The sequence below is a fragment of the Somniosus microcephalus genome, chromosome 4, assembly GCF_052327205.1.
Source record: "Somniosus microcephalus isolate GS21.2 chromosome 4, FLI_Smic_1.0, whole genome shotgun sequence".
Lineage (NCBI taxonomy): Eukaryota > Metazoa > Chordata > Chondrichthyes > Squaliformes > Somniosidae > Somniosus > Somniosus microcephalus.
The window spans coordinates 267,446,648-267,464,184 of record NC_140990.1 but is presented as its reverse complement, the minus strand read 5'-3'; the positions used below and the strand labels follow the sequence as shown (position 1 = coordinate 267,464,184).

The 17,537-nt window shown below is 42.1% G+C and overlaps 1 protein-coding gene across 1 annotated transcript in view; it reads left to right on the top strand.

Moving 5' to 3' along the window:
* Positions 1–10,984, top strand: part of ly75 (lymphocyte antigen 75) — a 142,663-nt gene extending 131,679 nt beyond the window's left edge. The window contains exons 32-35 of the mRNA XM_085986389.1: positions 2,591–2,755; positions 4,279–4,401; positions 6,440–6,613; positions 7,928–10,984. Coding sequence (XP_085842515.1) covers positions 2,591–2,755; positions 4,279–4,401; positions 6,440–6,613; positions 7,928–8,133 — 668 coding nt within the window. The 3' untranslated portion in view covers positions 8,134–10,984. The remainder of the gene's footprint in view (positions 1–2,590; positions 2,756–4,278; positions 4,402–6,439; positions 6,614–7,927) is intronic.
* The last annotated feature ends 6,553 nt before the right edge of the window (positions 10,985–17,537 follow it).

Sequence of the window (17,537 nt, the reverse complement as noted above, 5' to 3'; positions counted from 1 at the left end):
TGCATCCCGGGAGCCCTCGGGTAAGGGCACAGATTTTTCCGGATTGCAGTCCTCCATCTGCGGGAGGCCTGCGATCGGAATATCTGGGCCATTGTATTTTCACCAGAAAAAGTAGTACTTGTAAACTTCAGCTCATTGACCTCATAATATTACTAGCACTGGTTCCACTGTCATTTGCAAATCAGAATGCTCCAAGTTTCCAGTTGACTATGAACACATTTTCGTGTTGCTTTACAACAAAACTGAGCACATTCTTGCAGACTACTGTTGGTAGGTGTCTTGCACTCAGATGATTGAAAAACCAGTTATGATGAAATTCTCCATACTAGCTTATGCCCCATAGTCTTTTACGTACATGCACATAGCAAGTTTACATATGGCACAGAAACAGGCCATTTGGCCCAACCAGTCCATGCCGGCGTTTATGCTCCACTCGAACCTCCTCCCGTCTTTCCTCATCTAAATCTACCAGCATAACCCTCTATTCCCTTTTCCCTCATATGCTTGTCCAGCCTCCCCTTAAATGCATATTCGCTTCAACCACTCCCTGTGGTAGTGAATTCCACATTCTCACCACTCTTTCGGTAAAGAAGTTTCTTCTGAATTCCCTGTTGGATTTCTTGGTGACTATCTTATATTGATGGCCTCTAGTTATGCTCTACCTCACAGCCCTGGGGAGATGGGACTGCCGGGAAAATGGCAGAAACTGGGAGCAGGTACCGAATCTGCCCCCAACCCGCCTCCGTGCCATCTTCCCAGGAGGTGGGTCCACGACTTGCACTGGGACCTGTCTCCTCGAGGCGGGAAGGGGATTGCAACCACTTAACTGCCTGTTAACAGGTAGTCAACAGGCAGTTAAGAGGCTTATCCCCATTTTACCAACAGAAGTGCGGGCTTCCCGACGTCTGGGAAACCCCGCCAGGGTCAGCGAGGCAAGCAGTGGATCTGCAGGGGGTTCAGAGGGTTTGAAAAGTCCGCTGTGGAGCTGAGTGATGGGTGCAAATGTGGAGAGGTAAGTATGGGAGGTGAGTGAAAAGTGTTAGAAAAAGTTTCCTTACTCTGTTTCTTCCTGCAGGCTCAACCCTTGGGGATCCGGAGGTTTCTCCTCTCCACGGCAGAGATGACAGAATGGCTGCTGCATTCTCCGATGCAATAGCCATCTGATTTCTGCTCAGGAAAGAGGTTTGGTGAGTCTTGAGTACAAGGACTCACCAAAGAACAGAGATTGTCAGTGTTTGACAGCTTCCCAAAGCTGTCAAACGATGACAATTCATCTGTCTCAAATTTTTGACAAATGAAACGTCATATGCTGACGTTCTGTCACCGGCTTTCCCTTAATTGGCCGGCTAAGCCCACAGGGCGAGCTTAACAAGGTCAATCAAGGGAAACCAGCATGGGTTGGCCGGACGTCATTGGGGGCGGGACGTCATTGGGGGCGGGACTGAAACCCGACAAGCAGCAGTCCTGCCCCCAACGCTCCCCCATTGATAAAATTCCCCCCATTCTCTGTGTGTCCACTCTATCAAAACCTCTCTCAATTTTAAAGACCTCTATTAGGTCACCCTCAGCCTTTTTTCAAGAGAAAAGAGACCCAGCCTGTTCATCCTTTCCTGATATGTATACCCTCGCATATCTGGTATCATCCTTGTAAATCTTCTCTACCCTCTCCAGTGCCTCTATATTCTTTTTATAATATGGCTACCAGAGCTGTACGCAGTACCATGTGGTCTAACCAAGGTTCGATACAGGTTTAGCATACCCTCCTTCCTTTTCAATTCTATCCCTCTAGAAATAAACCCTAGTGCTTGGTTTGCTTTTTTTATGGCCTTGTTAACCTGTGTCGCAACTTTTAAGTGATTTGTGTATTTGTACTCCGAGATCCCTTTGTTCCTCTACCCCACCTAGACTCGCACCCTCCAAGTGATGTGATCCCCCTATTCTTCCTACCAAAATGTAATACCTCACATTTATCTGTGTTGAACTTCATTTGCCAATTATTTGCCCATTCTAATTATTTATTAATGTCCTCCTGTAATTTTGGGACGACTCCTAATTATTCAAACTGACGTGGGTAAGTGGGGATTCAGTTGGATTTATCAGCACAGTGCTGAAGTTAATGTGAACAGCCATAATAAGGTGCTGCCTGGCTCGACTTTTATGGTTTAATTTTTACTTTAACTTTTTTTTTATTTGTGTATTTTTTTTGGGGGGGGTGGAGGGGGGAATTGTTGCCACCAATGCCTTCAATAGCCAGCCTCCAAGAGGTGTGCCCTGAGCTTCCTAAGTGCGATTCTGTTCTGTTTTTCCTTCCCTTTTCCAAGCTGGGAAATGCTGTACTTCCTGAAGAGCTGAGTGAAGCATGATTGCAATATGTATCCACCTGTGGCGCTAACACTGAACACAATTGCGATGCCCTGACACAAACATCCTTACGGGGAAAATCTTTTCAGTCCATGCGGAATATCTTAATCTAACTCCTGTTAACTAACAAAATTGTTACAGTGCAACCTGTTCTAATCTACAATTAAGATACTTTAAAGTAAAGCGAGTCGGTATCACATTAAAGGTATCACTGAATATCTTTTTGCAGATACATCACCTAATCAGCAGGAAAAAAGCTCAAAATTCTGCCCTCAGAAAAATGGGAAGTCACCATGGATCAGATTCAGAAAATACTGCTATGCGTTTGACATGGGTTTATATAACTGGTCTGTATTTACCATGGAAGAAACCAAAACAGTTTGTCGTGAGCTAGGTATGTTCTGCTTCCATGTTTGGTGCAACTTGCTGTAGCATCTGGTAGTGCTGAGGAAGACATCCAACATCTGTGCTAAGGCACTCCACGTGTATATTGGATTCATTACTGGTTTAAAAAGGTTGCTTTGAGTTTGTGTTTTTTCTTTCTATCTAATTTAGAATGTAATTCATAGTTCATGTAGACCCATTCTCTAATCTCTCAAATGCCTGTTTAGGGGCCCAAAAGTTGACACAACAAAGTTAAAATGTTTAGAAATGAATTCTGTATTTTATAAGTCTTTCATGTACCTATGTAATCATTTCAGTAAAATCTTTAAGGAAAATGAGTACACCATTCAGTTAGATCCTGGCTGATCTGTACCTCAACTCCATTTACCCGCCTTTGCCCCATATCCCTTGCCTATCTGTCTCGGTCTTGAAAGCTCCAATTGACCCAGTATCCACAGCCTTTTGAGGGGAGAAGAGTTCCAGATTTATACTACCCTTTGTGTGGAAAAATGCTTCCTGATTTCACTCCTGAATGGCCCAGCTCAAATTTTAAGATTACGTCCCCTTGTTCTTGATTCCCCCATCAGAGGAAATAGTTTTTCCGTATCTACCCTATCAAATCCTCTTAACATTTTAAACACCTCAATCTGATCAACCCTCAATCTTCTATACTCAAGGGAATACAAGCTCAGTTTATGCAACCTGTCCTCATAATTTAACCCTCTAAGCCCTGGTATCATTCTGATGAATCTGTACTGCATCCCCTCCCTCCAAGGCCAATACAGGAAACTCTTTTTTTTTATCCGGGACCGCCGTGTTGCTGGTTGATCAAAAATTCCGGATGACGGAGAGGGTTATCTACCGGGGCTATTTTTAACAAAGACAAATTTTTAAAAATCAAGAAATGTGCAGTATACAGTAATTGGGTACTCACCTACAGAATGTTGTGTTAAATGGATGGTGGAAGATGCTTGATTAAGTACAGTACTGCCAGTTGAGGGTAATACAATGCAATGACTACCGGCAGCGTGGGAGACACACAGTACCCCTGTAAAATGGCGGATCAGAAGAGACTATAGGCAGCGCGGGAGAGTCAGACTCCTGTTACAGGGGTTTTGAGGTGTTCCGACTCCCGACAGCGCCAAGAAGCCGAGTAGTGGCAGTTTGGAGAATTTTGCCAGTTAATAGAGAATTTTGGATATTTAGGTGCTGTTTAAACAAGAGTTTCCTGTATATTCTTCCTGAGGTGGGGTGCCCAGAACTGGACGCAGTACTCCAGATGGGATTTGACCAAGACTCTACATAACTGAAGCATAACTTCCGTTTCTGTGTTCCAGCCCCCTTGCGATAAAGATCAACTTCCCATAGCCTTTTTGGTTGCTTTTTGTACCTGTATGCTAGCTTTTAATGATGTGTATTTGAACTCTCGAATCTCTGCTCCTCTACAGTTCCTAGTTTCTCACCATTTAGTAAATATTATTAAATAACATTAGCTTTTATTGTTAATGGCAAAGTACAAACTTTTAAATCTAGATCCCTCTGCTACTATTCTGAGCATAAAAGACCAAGAAGAAAATGATTTTGTAACCAGACAAATAAAAGAGGAACAGGGAATCACTGGATGGGTCTGGCTGGGAATTTTTCAAGATCTTAAAGGTAAGGGAATGTGTGTGAGCAATCAAAAGGAACCTTGGTACATGTTAGAAATCCTGTGTATGTATATACGACACTGCATCTTCAAGTAGTTTTCCCCTTTCTCCAATTGGATCCTAAAGCACCACCCCAGTGAAAGACTGTAGATTAGCAATCAGTTTTGTTCTGAAATGAATTGTAGGATGATGACTCTCCCTGTGTCTTTCTCCTCTTCTATGTGGGGGCCTACTTAACTTTCATTCAGCAATACAGCTAACGTCAACTATTTAGCAGTATGGGGAATAGTGGGTACAAAGCAATCTCTCCACTAGGTGGCATTTTATGCTGTTGCTCCATAAGCAATTATATATATTTAAAAGAACAAATGCTTTCATTTATATAGCTTGTTATCATTTCCCTCAGAACCGTCCCAAAGCTCTTCACATTGAATTGCTGTCTAAATTTTTATGTAATTAAATTTGATAGTCATTTTGAACAAAGTGCAATCCCACAAACAGCAGGAGTACAGCACTGGATGTCGGCCTAGATTATGTGCACTGGTCCTGGAGTAAGACTTCAAACTATAACTTTTTGATTCTCAAATGAGGGTGCTACCAGCTGAGCAATGCTGATATAATGGATGTATAAATGCTGGAGGAGAGAAAATAAAATAACTGTTGTCAGGGCACAGGACATTGGGACTCTTGTCATAATATGCCATGTTGGAGGATGTGTATTTATCACCTGCATTTTTCTAGTCTTAGTTGTACTGAGCTTTTGCCAAACATAGGCAAGACCCTTGTATGTATTCGCATGATACTGTTTCCAAAGCTTTGTTGTGCTGCACTCATATTTAATGGAAATTCACACTTTTTCATACGTGAAGAGCTAAATTTCACCATTTTAATGACCATCTAATTAACTTATTTCTACACTTAAAATATGAAGAACATATTGACAGACACCTCAATAAGGCAGTTCTTTGAGGTACTGTAATTCGTTTATTTATTCCCAAAACTACTGATTTTTCTCCATACAAAGTATTAATTTTTGGTTTTATGCCAAAATAGATTAAATAAATGCCCTTCACTAATAAATTTAAAGATGGGAAAGTTAAGATTACCCATTTTCTTAAGGTGCACTATACAAGCATTTTTGAATTTTTTTACATTGCCACCACTCTCAATTTCATGTTGATGCTAACTCCAGAATCAAATCGCAATCCGAAACAGACAAGTGTGAGACTCCCTCAAGTAGGCTGTTTCACATCAGCTGTGCTTGCACCATGTGGAATACAACGGCAATGTATTGTGAAGCTGGGTTTTTAAAATGTTCAAGGGGTACCTTCTTTAAAATTACTGTAGCGTCTTTTTATTGTTGTGACAAACTAGATGCTGCCACCTAACACCAGTAATGAAACTCTGGATAGATTTCTCTCCTGGCTGGTAGAGTGAAATTTGCAGCAAATGAGGCCCATAATATAACTTGGGTGTAGCTGCCTGCATTACAGTAATTGGACCGAGACTGGTAGTGCAATAAAACTGCAGTCCTATAGGCACAAATGGAGCCTCAAAGTCAGCACAGTACTGGAGAGTCTGCGGAGTGGGAGGCACAATTGAACCAAGAAAAATTCAAGAACTGGTCCCCATTGCTAAGTTGCAGGATCATCAACCTCCACACACACACTCAACCATAATACAGATCACCCAACTAAATAAAACCAAAAAGGTACAGCAGGGTAATAAAAGACAAGGGAAAAAACAAGTCAAACGTAGCAAAGTACCCACATTCAGTTATCATTAACTGCCATGGTCATCCATAACCATTCATTGATGTGCAATACTTGTCTTAATTTGTCATTTGTATGTTTACTAGTAATGTAATATATCAGAACTCCCTAACTAAAGAAAATCTGCAACAGATTTAAAAAAAAAAAAAAAATTCCATCTACATCATAAACACAATCGGACCCTTTTAAAGGTTTCCTCAGTTAAGATTCAAACGTACCTGTCACAATAATGTGCTTTGTTAAATTAGTTAACACTTTTGTGCTTCTACACAGATAAATCCTTACAGTGGCTAGATGGTTCGAACCTTACTTATGCTAACTGGATTAATACAAATCACACATTTCCAACTCCCGATAAGTGTGCTGTCATATCATCCAAAAATGGGACATGGATTCTAACCAGCTGTTCGAAGAGTCATAGCAGACTTGTTTGCAAAGCTCCAATGCGTAAGTTTTACACTAACAGCCTTCAGTGGCTCAACAACTCTTTCTTAATCCTTGTCTGAAATGTTAAACTAGATTTTGCTGTCTGTTAGCTTTAGGGAAAAAGTAGATGTGAATTCAAAGTGTTGTAATGTTGGTAGAAAGCGCTAATAGACTATTGATCAGTGTTTAGTGTTGATCTTAAAAAATCTTACCGTTCCAAAAAAGGATTCATGAACATGAGAGAAAGAAACTTGATTTTTCTTGTCACGAACTGAGACTTGCAACATTCTACAGCTACACAGTCAAATTGTATTTTACTCCAGGTCAGACATAGTGTTGTGGGGTTTAACAAACAGGAACATTTCCAAGTAGCTTCTTAGTAGTGAAATAAATCAATAGTACACAGATATTTTCTAAATGGCAGCCTGGGTGTATAGACCATTGATGGGAATGATGTACTGGGATAGGAGGAATAGAGTGTGCCAGGAAAGCACAGAAAGCATAGGAGGTGCACATCAAGCAGCTGGTGTACCACACAGTTGGTTTCCTGGGCATGGCGAAGAAGCTGTGCATTAGAAAGCCTAGGCTCATCATATAGTTTGTGACTAAGATGCCAAATACAATATCAGTGGCCATGAAAGTCCCCATTGACCTCAAATTTTATGCCACAAAGATTTTCTAGGCCTCCACAGGTAACATCTAAGGTGCCAGATAGACACTTGGATGCAAGAGACACTAAAAATGATTCCACTGGTGAAGTCCAGGCCTTGCAAAACGGTCTGAACCCCTCCCGAAGATGAATATTTTTTTTCCGTTTCCCTGCCTTTGGGGGAGGGGATGAGAGCTCGAGCAATCCCATTTTCCCCCGTGAGTGAGCAGCCGGCCAGCCAATGGCATGGGGCAGGCGGCCACCAAAGATGCACCCCAAGTGGTGCTTGTGCTTGCCTGTATATCTGCAAATGAGATGCCCTCACACTGACCCTGCAAGCTCCAGTGAAGGTCGGTGCTTGAGAACAACAGATGTGTACTGCCAGGATCGCCACCCATGGAATTTCAGGGCCGAGTTGATCACATTCATTGTTGTGGAATAATCACACTTGGTCTACTTTCAGCAGTTCAACTTTCCAGTTAGACAAACTGGGGAGTATACAGCCAGATTATAGGATTTGTATTCTTGGTTAAAGCACCCATAATTCTACTTGTATCAATCACTATTACAATACATTATAATTTACTGAATGAAGAAAATACTCATTCATCAGTTTTGCTTACATTTTTTTTAAAGTATGATTTTTTAAAATACTTAACACTTTTTTCATTTCTGTTGTTTTGCAGAACCCAGTCACAGAGTTGCAGCTTTAGTGATAACAGTGATTTTTATCCTAGTGCTACTCGGTGGAATTGTGTGGTTTTTGTACAAAAAGAATAAATGGCGATGGGCTAATCCCTTTGGAACAGTGCACTATGAGCGTAGTTATAATGATCCCACAGATGCTGATAGTACAGTTATGATAACCGAACTTAAGGAATTCCACGATTGAAACCTACTGGTAATTCTGTTACCAAAATGCTTGAGAATTTTCAAAAAATTGATATTATCCTTTGTCTTTAATTTGATACATTGCTAAATAATTTTACTGTTTTATAAATATTTCCTGATTTGCACTACTTATACTTTTGATAAACACTGCGACATTGTTACTATTGTAGCAGTTTCCAGAGGTTATTGTGTTCTGTTGTGAAATATTTGCTTTAAAAACTTATTTTTATACTGTATTAAGTAAACATTCCAGTGTTGCAAAGGATCATAATATATGCAAGGTCTAAAATCCAAAAAATAACCTTTATAATAGCCTTCTACCAATCATGTGTTGCAATATCATGCAGTTGCTTATGTGACAAAGACATTTATTGATATCTCTGTATATCTTAAAGCCATTGAAAATTTAATATTCACAATGAAAAATCTAATTTGTGTATATTTTAAAAAGTAATATATTAATATACAAGATGTGTTAAAAGCCATAACATATGTTTGGGTTTTAGATGACTTGTGTAAACTGGGGAAAGTTGCTATTGTTTATGAAATCATGCTAACTCCTTTATGTCAGTGCCTTGTAACTTCCTCCTCACAGCAGAACCTCAAAGTTAAGGATCAGTTATCCAAACATAATATGTGCATTAATAGACCACACTAATGTACACATTATGTGCTGCTTTACTCCTTTCTTCGGCTGGGTTTATTAATACATATACACTCCCTACTATTATAATACAGTATGTACAATAAATTGAAATTACTGTTTACAGTAGACCGTCTTGAAAGCAAGGCTTGTTTTAATTTGGAAAAATAAAGTCTTTAAAACTATATGGATATTTTAGGCATCTCTGGTCCTAAAGACTTTATTTTTGAGGTTCTGCTATACTTCAATTTGTGTGTATTTGTAGAGCTACAACTATTAGAAATTTAGCAATGGAGATTAATTACTGTAATTTTTTTAATTGGGGATTTGACCGAAGCCGTTCTAATTGAACATTGGTCTACCTATGACTATACTACTGTTAGGTTCAATTTAGTGAATGCCACACTGCGCACATGTTGTAAGGAAAGAGCATAACTTGTTTTGTACATATTTACAAATTATAAGGACCGGACTGTGTTCTGTATATCCTTACCTTGAATTATTTTTTAAATCGTGTTAACTAAATTTAGTAATTGTACTATTGGAAATTAAACATCTGTTTTTTTTAAAAAAAGTGCTTGAATGGGCATATTGGTATTATAAATTTGCAATTTCATGTTTATTTGAAATGTATATAAAATTTATCAATTTCACTGCAAAAACTATCTAATAAATCTTAACTGTAATCTGAGGTCTTAACCAACAAACTTAATGTGGGTTAGAAAGAGGAGTGCATGGTGATATTTAATCAATTCTACCTGTTTATCTCTCTCAAAATAACATGTGGAAATTGGCAACATTTTTTTTAAAGTATCATCCCTCCTTGTATGTAATATGAAATACAATCTTTGTTTTTAAATTTAATTTTGATTGTTTTGTGCCATTAATCATGAGGGGTCTAGACAGAGTAGATAGAGAGAAACTGTTCCCATTGGCAGAAGGGTCGAAAACCAGAGGACACAGATTTAAGGTGATTGGCAAAAGAACCAAAGGCGACGTAAGGGAAAACTTTTTTACGCAGTGAGTGGTTAGGATCTGGAATGCACTGCCTGAAAGGGTGATGGAGGCAGATTCAATCACGGCTTTCAAAAGGGAGTTGGATAAGTCTGAAGGAAAGAAATTTGCGGGGCTACGGGGAAAGGGCGGGGGAGTGGGACTAACTGAAGTGCACTTGCAGAGAGCCGGCACAGGCTCGACGGGCCGAATGACCTACATCCATGCTGTAACCATTCTATGATTCTAATGCCATAAATTCTGTACAATTAGATGGGTACTTTCAGAGCTATGCAATTATGCTTGAATAATGCATTATTTTCAGCTTTTTTTGACACATAGTTGATGCTATCGACATTCTTTTGATAAAAGGACTTCATGATATTTAAGGGGAACAGGCAGCTCAACATTAAATGCCTCACTCCCAATTAGGTACCAGATTCTGATTCCAGGGTTGACTAATTGTGTATTTCATTTTGGGTGACATTACTTCATTTTCGGGCTGAGGTCCAGAAAATTGGGTACAGTGGGGTTGATGTACTCTCTTTTCATCTCTAGGTCCTGGATTTCAATTCAACTTAATAGACAGAAGAGACTTTCATCCTAAGTCTCTTGTGCAAAATGGTTTTGAGCAATTGCAACCCAGTTCCTATAGGGAGTAGGACCACAGCACAAATCTGCATTTCATTTGGTAATCTTATTGAGAGGTCACAACAGTAGCTAGTGAACAAAATGTAAATATGATATACTGTAGGAGAGGTTGCTGCTTTGAAATTCAGATTAAGGAAAATTTATTATTTATGTTACCTATGCTGCACTTGACTATGGAGTGCTTTATGTTGATACTGGGTGTCTGAGATGAGAAAGTGTTACATTTCCCAGAACTAACAACACTTTCACCTTGGTGAGCACCAAAAATCACCAAATAAACCTTTGCCCTATGTTTCTTGTACAGCACTTGTGGAGCTGCTTCCCTAGTGATCATGGAGAAATCTGTGGTACAAATAATTTTACCCGTGGGGATTAGTAGCACATGGACAAAATGCAGAGAGAAATATTTTCTAAAATATAGATGGGTGTAAATATAAATATAATTTTTTTGTTGCTCCGCAAAGCAGACTTATTTGATGTAAAATGTGTTTGCGTGTATATATGTGTTCTGAACATGCCTTTTACAGTTACTGGAAGCTGTGAAATAAACTGGGAGGAAAAAGAATCCTTATTTGTGAAGTCATTATTTTAGTGTGGACTGCTCTGTTTCACATACTGATAATGTATGCTACTACAACCATCAGTTATGAAAAGCAGCGGATGGTTAATTAGTAGAGTACATAATTTCTTCCTTGTTTTTTGTAATTAACTGAAGTGGCTGGGGATACCGTATCATTGCCAATGATAAAATAAAGTGGAAAATATGGGCATTACTATTCTTTGCATTTGTGTTCCTTAGATCAGGAGAATTCCAGGTTCAGCCATGGATTGTATCCATGCATACACTCTTTAAATATCTGAGGTGCCAAAAATTAGTGCTGCTCCTGTTCTGCTCCACTCCTCAGTGGCATACCCCTTGGTAACACTTGCCGCAGAGGGTATGAAATGCTACTGTGGACATAGTCATACTCACAGAATCATACCTTTCAGCCAATGTCCCAAACTCCTCCATCACCATCTCTGGGTATGTCCAGACCCACCAGGGGTGGCGGCACAGTGATATGCAATCAGGAAGGAGTGGCCCTGGGAGTCCTCAACATTGACTCCGGACCCCATGAAGTCTCGTGGCTTCAGGTCAAGCATGGGCAAGGAAACCTGCTGATTACCACCTACTGCCCTCCCTCAGCTGTTGAATCAGTACTCCATGTTGAACACCACTTGGAAGACGCACTGAGAGCAGCAAGGGCACAGAATGTGCTCTGGGTGGGTGGGGGACTTCAATGTCCATCACCAAGAGTGGCTCAGTAGCATCACTACTGACCGAGCTGGCCGAGTCCTGAAGGACATAGCTGCCAGTCTTGACCTGCGATAGGTGGTGAGAGAACCAACATGAGGGAAAAACCTACTTAACCTTGACTTCAACAATCTACCTGTCGCAGATGCATCTGTCCATGACAGCATTAGTAGCAGTGACCACCGCACAGTCATTTTGGAGACGAAGTCCTGTCTTCACACTGAGGACTCATCGTGTTGTGTGGCACTATCACCGTGCCAAATGGGATAAATTCAGAACAGATCTAGCAGCTCAAAACTGGGCATCCATGTGCCGCTGTGGGCCATCAGCAGCAGCAGAATTGTATTCCACCACAATCTGTAACCTCATGGCCTGGCTTATCCCTCACTCTACCATTACCACCAAGCCAGGGGACCAACCCTGGTTCAATAAGGAGTGTAGAAGAGCATGCCAGGTGTACCTAAAAATGCGGTGCCAAAGTGGGGAAGCTGCAACACAGGACTACATGCATGCTAAAAAGTGGAAGCAGCATGCTATAGACAGAACTAAGTGATCCCACAATCAACTGTTCAGATCAAAGCTCTGCAATCCTGTCACATCCAGTCGTGAATGGTGGTGAACCATTAAACAACTAACTGGCAGAGGAGGTTCCATGAATATCCCCATAGTCAATGATGGTGGTGTCCAGCAAGTGAGTGCAAAAGCCAAGGCTGAAGCGTTTGCAACCATCTTCAGCCAGAAGTGCCGAGTGGATGATCCATATTGGCCTCCTGAGGTCCCCACCACCACAGAAGCCAGTCTTCAGCCAATTTGATTCACTCTATGTGATATCAAGAAATGGCTGAGCGCACTGGATACAGCAAAAGCTGTGGGCCCTGACAACATCCCGGCTGTCGTGCTGAAGGCTTGTGCTCCATAACTAGCCGCACCTCTAGCCAAGCTGTTCCAGTACAGCTACAACACTGGCATCTATCTGACAATGTGGAAAACTGCCCAGGTATGTCCTGTCCACAAAAAGCAGGACCAATCCAATCCGGCCAATTACCGCCCCGTCCGTCTACTCTCAATCATCAGCAAAGCAATGGAAGGTGTCAACAGTGCTATTAAGCAACACTTCTTCACCAATAACCTGCTCACTGATGCCCAGTTTGGGTTCCGCCAGGACCACTCTGCTCCAGACTTCATTACAGCCTTGGTCCAAACATGGACAAAAGAGCTGAATTCCAGAGGTAAGGTGAGAGTGACTGCCCTTGACATCAAGGCAGCATTTGATAGAGTATGGCATCAAGGAGCCTTAGTAAAACTGAAGTCAGTGGGAATCGGGGGAGAAAACTCTCCATTGGCTGGAGTCATGCCTAGCATAAAGGAAGATTGTTGTGGTGATTGGAGGGCAACAAGAGCAGGTCAGAGGCTGGGTATTCTGCAGCGAGTGTCTCACCGTCTGACTCCCCAGAGCCTTTCCACCATCTACAAGGCACAAGTCAGGAGTGTGATGGAATACTCTCTACTTGTCTGGATGAGTGCAGCTCCAACCACACTCAAGAAGCTCGACACCCTCCACCACCTTAAACATTCACTCCCTCCACCACCGGCGTACCATGGCTGCAGTGTGTACCATCTACAAGATGCACTGCAGCAACTCGCCAAGGCTTCTTCGGCAGCACCTCCCAAACCCGCAACCTCTACCACCTAGAAGGACAAGGACAGGAGGCACATGGGAACACCACCACCTTCAAATTCCCCTCCAAGTCACACACCATCCTGACTGGGAAGTATATCGCTGGGTCAAAATCCTGGATCTCCCTACCTAACAGCATTGTGGGAATACCTTCACCACATGGACTGCAACGGTTCAAGAGGGCGGCTCACCACCACCTTCTCGAGCGCAACTAGGGATGGGCAATAAATGCTGGCCTTGCCAGCGATGCCCACATCCCAGGAATGAATAAAAAAAAGGAGTAGCTTGGAAGGGAAGTGGGAACAGAGAGGGGTCAACATACTATGAAGTGCTAGCATGATTTCTGAGGCGGGATGGGGAATGTACCAGCACGAAGCATACCAGCATGAATTGGGGGAGGGCATGAATTGTGCCATTGTGATCTGGGGGAGGAAAGTGGCAGCATGTAGTGAAAGAGGATTTTAAAAAGTGCAGCAGAGGGAATGGATAAAAGGTGCCAGCATGAACTCAGAGAAGATGATGAATATAAGCTGAGAGGAGAGGAGAATGCTGGTGTTAACAGCGAGGTGAGAGAAAAGTGTCAACAAAAACGGGGGTGGGGAGAAGGATAGAGGAAGACAGTGTCTCTCTGAAGGGGGAGAGTGACAGTTTGGATAGCTTTTGGGAAGTTATGGCCAGATTCCTCTGTTGAATATGGATTTTGAAACCAAATTTCACATTCTTTAACAAAAATTTACATTAAAAATCCATCAATTTTGAAGCAAAAATTGGGTATGATAGCCTAGCAATAATGATGCTGGACTCACAATCCAGAGGTTGAGAGTTCAAATTCCATGTGGCAAGTTATGAAATTTAATTTCATAAATCTGGTAACTTGTGGACTAGCACCAGAAAAATAACCATGAAAAGCAAGCAGATTGTCATAAAAAATGTAATTGATTCATAAATGTGCTTGAAAGAAGCATACCTGCCACCTCTACCTGCTCTGGCTTGCATGTGACTTCAGTCCACACTAAATGGTTGACTCTTAATGCTCTCGCAAACCATCACATTTTAACAATTGCTACAACGTAAGGTCTGTGTGATTTTTCTGCTTATTACTTAACAGCACTGACCTAGGCATCATATGAGGTTACGGCTAAAGCAATCTTGGCCCAACTGACCCTGCACAATGCTCTCACTACCATCTAGGGCTGGTGCCCAAGTTGGGAGAGATGTCCCACAGACCTACCAAACAACAACCAAACATAGTTATACTCAAAAAATCGTATTTATCAGCCAACATCCCAGACTCTTCCATCACCATCCCATTGGCAAGAGAGACACACTAGAGGTGGGTGTTCAGTGATGCAGGTGGTTGTGGCCATGAAGTCCTAAACATCAACTCTGGATCCCATGAAGTCTGATGGTTTCAGGTCATACAAGGCTAAGTAAACCGCCTGCTGATTGACACCTACTGCACCCCCCCCCCCCCCCCAAAAAAAACTGGTGAATCTACTTCTCCATGTTCATCATCACTTGGAGAAAGTGCCAAGATAAGCAAGAGTACAGAATGTACTCTGGGTAGGGGACTTTGATGTCCACCACCAAAATAGCTTGGTAGGACCACCAGTGTCCAGGGTGGCTGAAGGACAGAGCTTGCAGATTGTTCCTGTAGCAGGCAGTCAACCATCTTTAGCTGCTTCATTAATTATATCATTCCATCATAAGGTCAGGACTATAGCTGTTTGCTGACGTTTCCACAATATTTAGCTCCATTCACAATTTCTCCTATAATGAATCAGCCCATGCCAGTTTACAGCAGGATCTGTACAACATCAGGCTTGTGCTGATGAGTGGCAGGTAACATGCATGCCACACAAGTGCTAGGTAATGCCTATCCTGAGCAAGAGTAAACCTAGTCATCTTCCCTTGATCTTAAACACCAACAACATGTTGGGGGTCACCATTAACCAATAGCATAACTGGACCAGCCACAACAACACCACAACAACTGCAATAGTAGGGAAGAGGCTGAGTTACTCTGCAAAGAGTAGCTCACCACCTGCCTCCTCAAAGTCTATGCACCAACAAGAAGGCTCGTCAGGATTGTGATGGAATACTTACCACCTGCCTGGATGGGTGCATTCTCAACACACTTAAGCAGCTTGATATCAGCTTGGACAGAGCAGTTTGCTTGATTGGCACTTCTGCCACTGGACTCAATATCCACCCCACCCCCACCCCCACCAGCACACTGAGGCTGCATTATGTACAATCTAAAAGAAGCACTGCAACAACTCCCCACTAGACTCCTCTGTGATAGAGATACAAGGAGGTAAATTAGAAGAAATGTGTATAATTTAAAATCTGTTGCCTATGCCCGTAGTTCAATCCCTGGTACAAGTTATCTCAGCCCAAGCAACAGGATCAACAATACAACTGTCCTCAATTCCCCTCAGCTAAGGGGGAGGAAAATCTGTTCAGTAATCTCTGCTAGGATGTGTGTGGATCTATGTCCTTATAGCCAAACAGCAAGCCAACAATGCTCCCACGTTAAGAGTGGCCATTCGAGAGAGGTAGCAATGGAACTGTACTCAAGCAAGCAGTCAACACCTTCAGTAGAGGACAGGAGGGAAATTGACAAAAGAGGATGCTGAGTTCTTGCATTCATAGTTCTCATCGTACAAAAATCTCATTTGGTGCCAGTTAGTCCAAAAAGTGGTGATGTCACAGGTAAGAATCTGTATAATCTTTATTCTATTGCTGCAACATATCAACCACTCTTAATGCCGTGGTATCAAAAAGAACACTAAATCTAGTATCACTTGTTAACCTGGATTACTGATTACATGCACATACTGTAATTTCCTATTAAGTGCTGTTCTTGCTTATAATCTTTTTCACTGTAGCACTATCTCTGTTATAAATACTACTGCTGGCTGGATGCCAGTTGTTCCTTTTGATCTTCTGATACTAGTGTCAAATAATTGCCTGTAATATTATAATCCAGGTACAGCCAGTAGGGAAAACATTCACTGGGGGCTGATTTTTACTTGAGGCACACAGACAAGTGGTCAGCAGGTGGAAATCGCCCACTGTACACACATTGTTATCATTGTGAAGCCCAAGCCATTTCGAGGCCCGGGCCTCATTTACATGCAGCTTTTCACAGGCCAGTGTTATTTCTTCATAAAAAGGTCTTTGGTAAACCTTTTTTCCGTAAATAGCCGTGAATCAATCATACAATTACACCTTTCATCATGTGAAGTCTCAAGTGAGTATATAGATTGTTAATCCATGGAATATTTTCCATATCCCACTCAGAAAAATATGAATTTAATTGATACTATACCCAAGATTCCCCTCCTGGTGGCGGTGTACTGGCAGGGCAGGGCAGACTTTGCCCGACCTTCTGACACAGCCGGAACCCTGATACAGTTTCCTGAGTTGGGAGTTATTGCATATACAGGGCAGGCTCCCAGCGGGATTGCTGCCACCAAGTGAGAGCCCAGCCTGAAGAAGAGGGAAGTTCTGCTATGTTGAAGTGAACTGGTTCAACAGCACGAGAAGAGCAAGAGTAACATTGAAGGAGGAGAGGCACTTTGAAGATTGCAATTGACGTCCAACTGAAGGCCTCAGCCAAAACAGGGCCTTCAGCTGGTCAGTGCTGGGGGTAGAATGGAGGGAAATAAGGCTGAGGGAAACAAGGACCTCTACCTCCATGGGGGCACCTAAGGGTTGTTACTGGCACTTCTGGGGCCTATCGCCATACTCCCCAAACAGCCCCAGGTAGCAGTCATTTACATGCTGCGGCCAGGGAAGGAGTGGCCAGCAGTAATCCTAGTGGAGCAGGAGGAGTGAAATGCATGGCAGGCGGTAAGGTGATGGTAGGCCTCCTCCCAAATTTTTTCTCATTCTCCACCACTATCCTGCCCAATTTCGGGCAGGATCACAGAGAAGAATCCAGCTGTGTCTCTTCTTGACATCTTTTTCAGCTTTATATTTGATTCAAAATCTAGCACAAGTAATGTAATGCTTACTGCTTCCAAATTTCCAATGGTGCTTATTGCTTTTAATGTGCAGTGCTAGGAGCCCAGGTTCAACAACAGATCATTATGTTTTCATGTCCCAGCTTTGGGATGTTGAGAAGGCAGTAAACGTTAT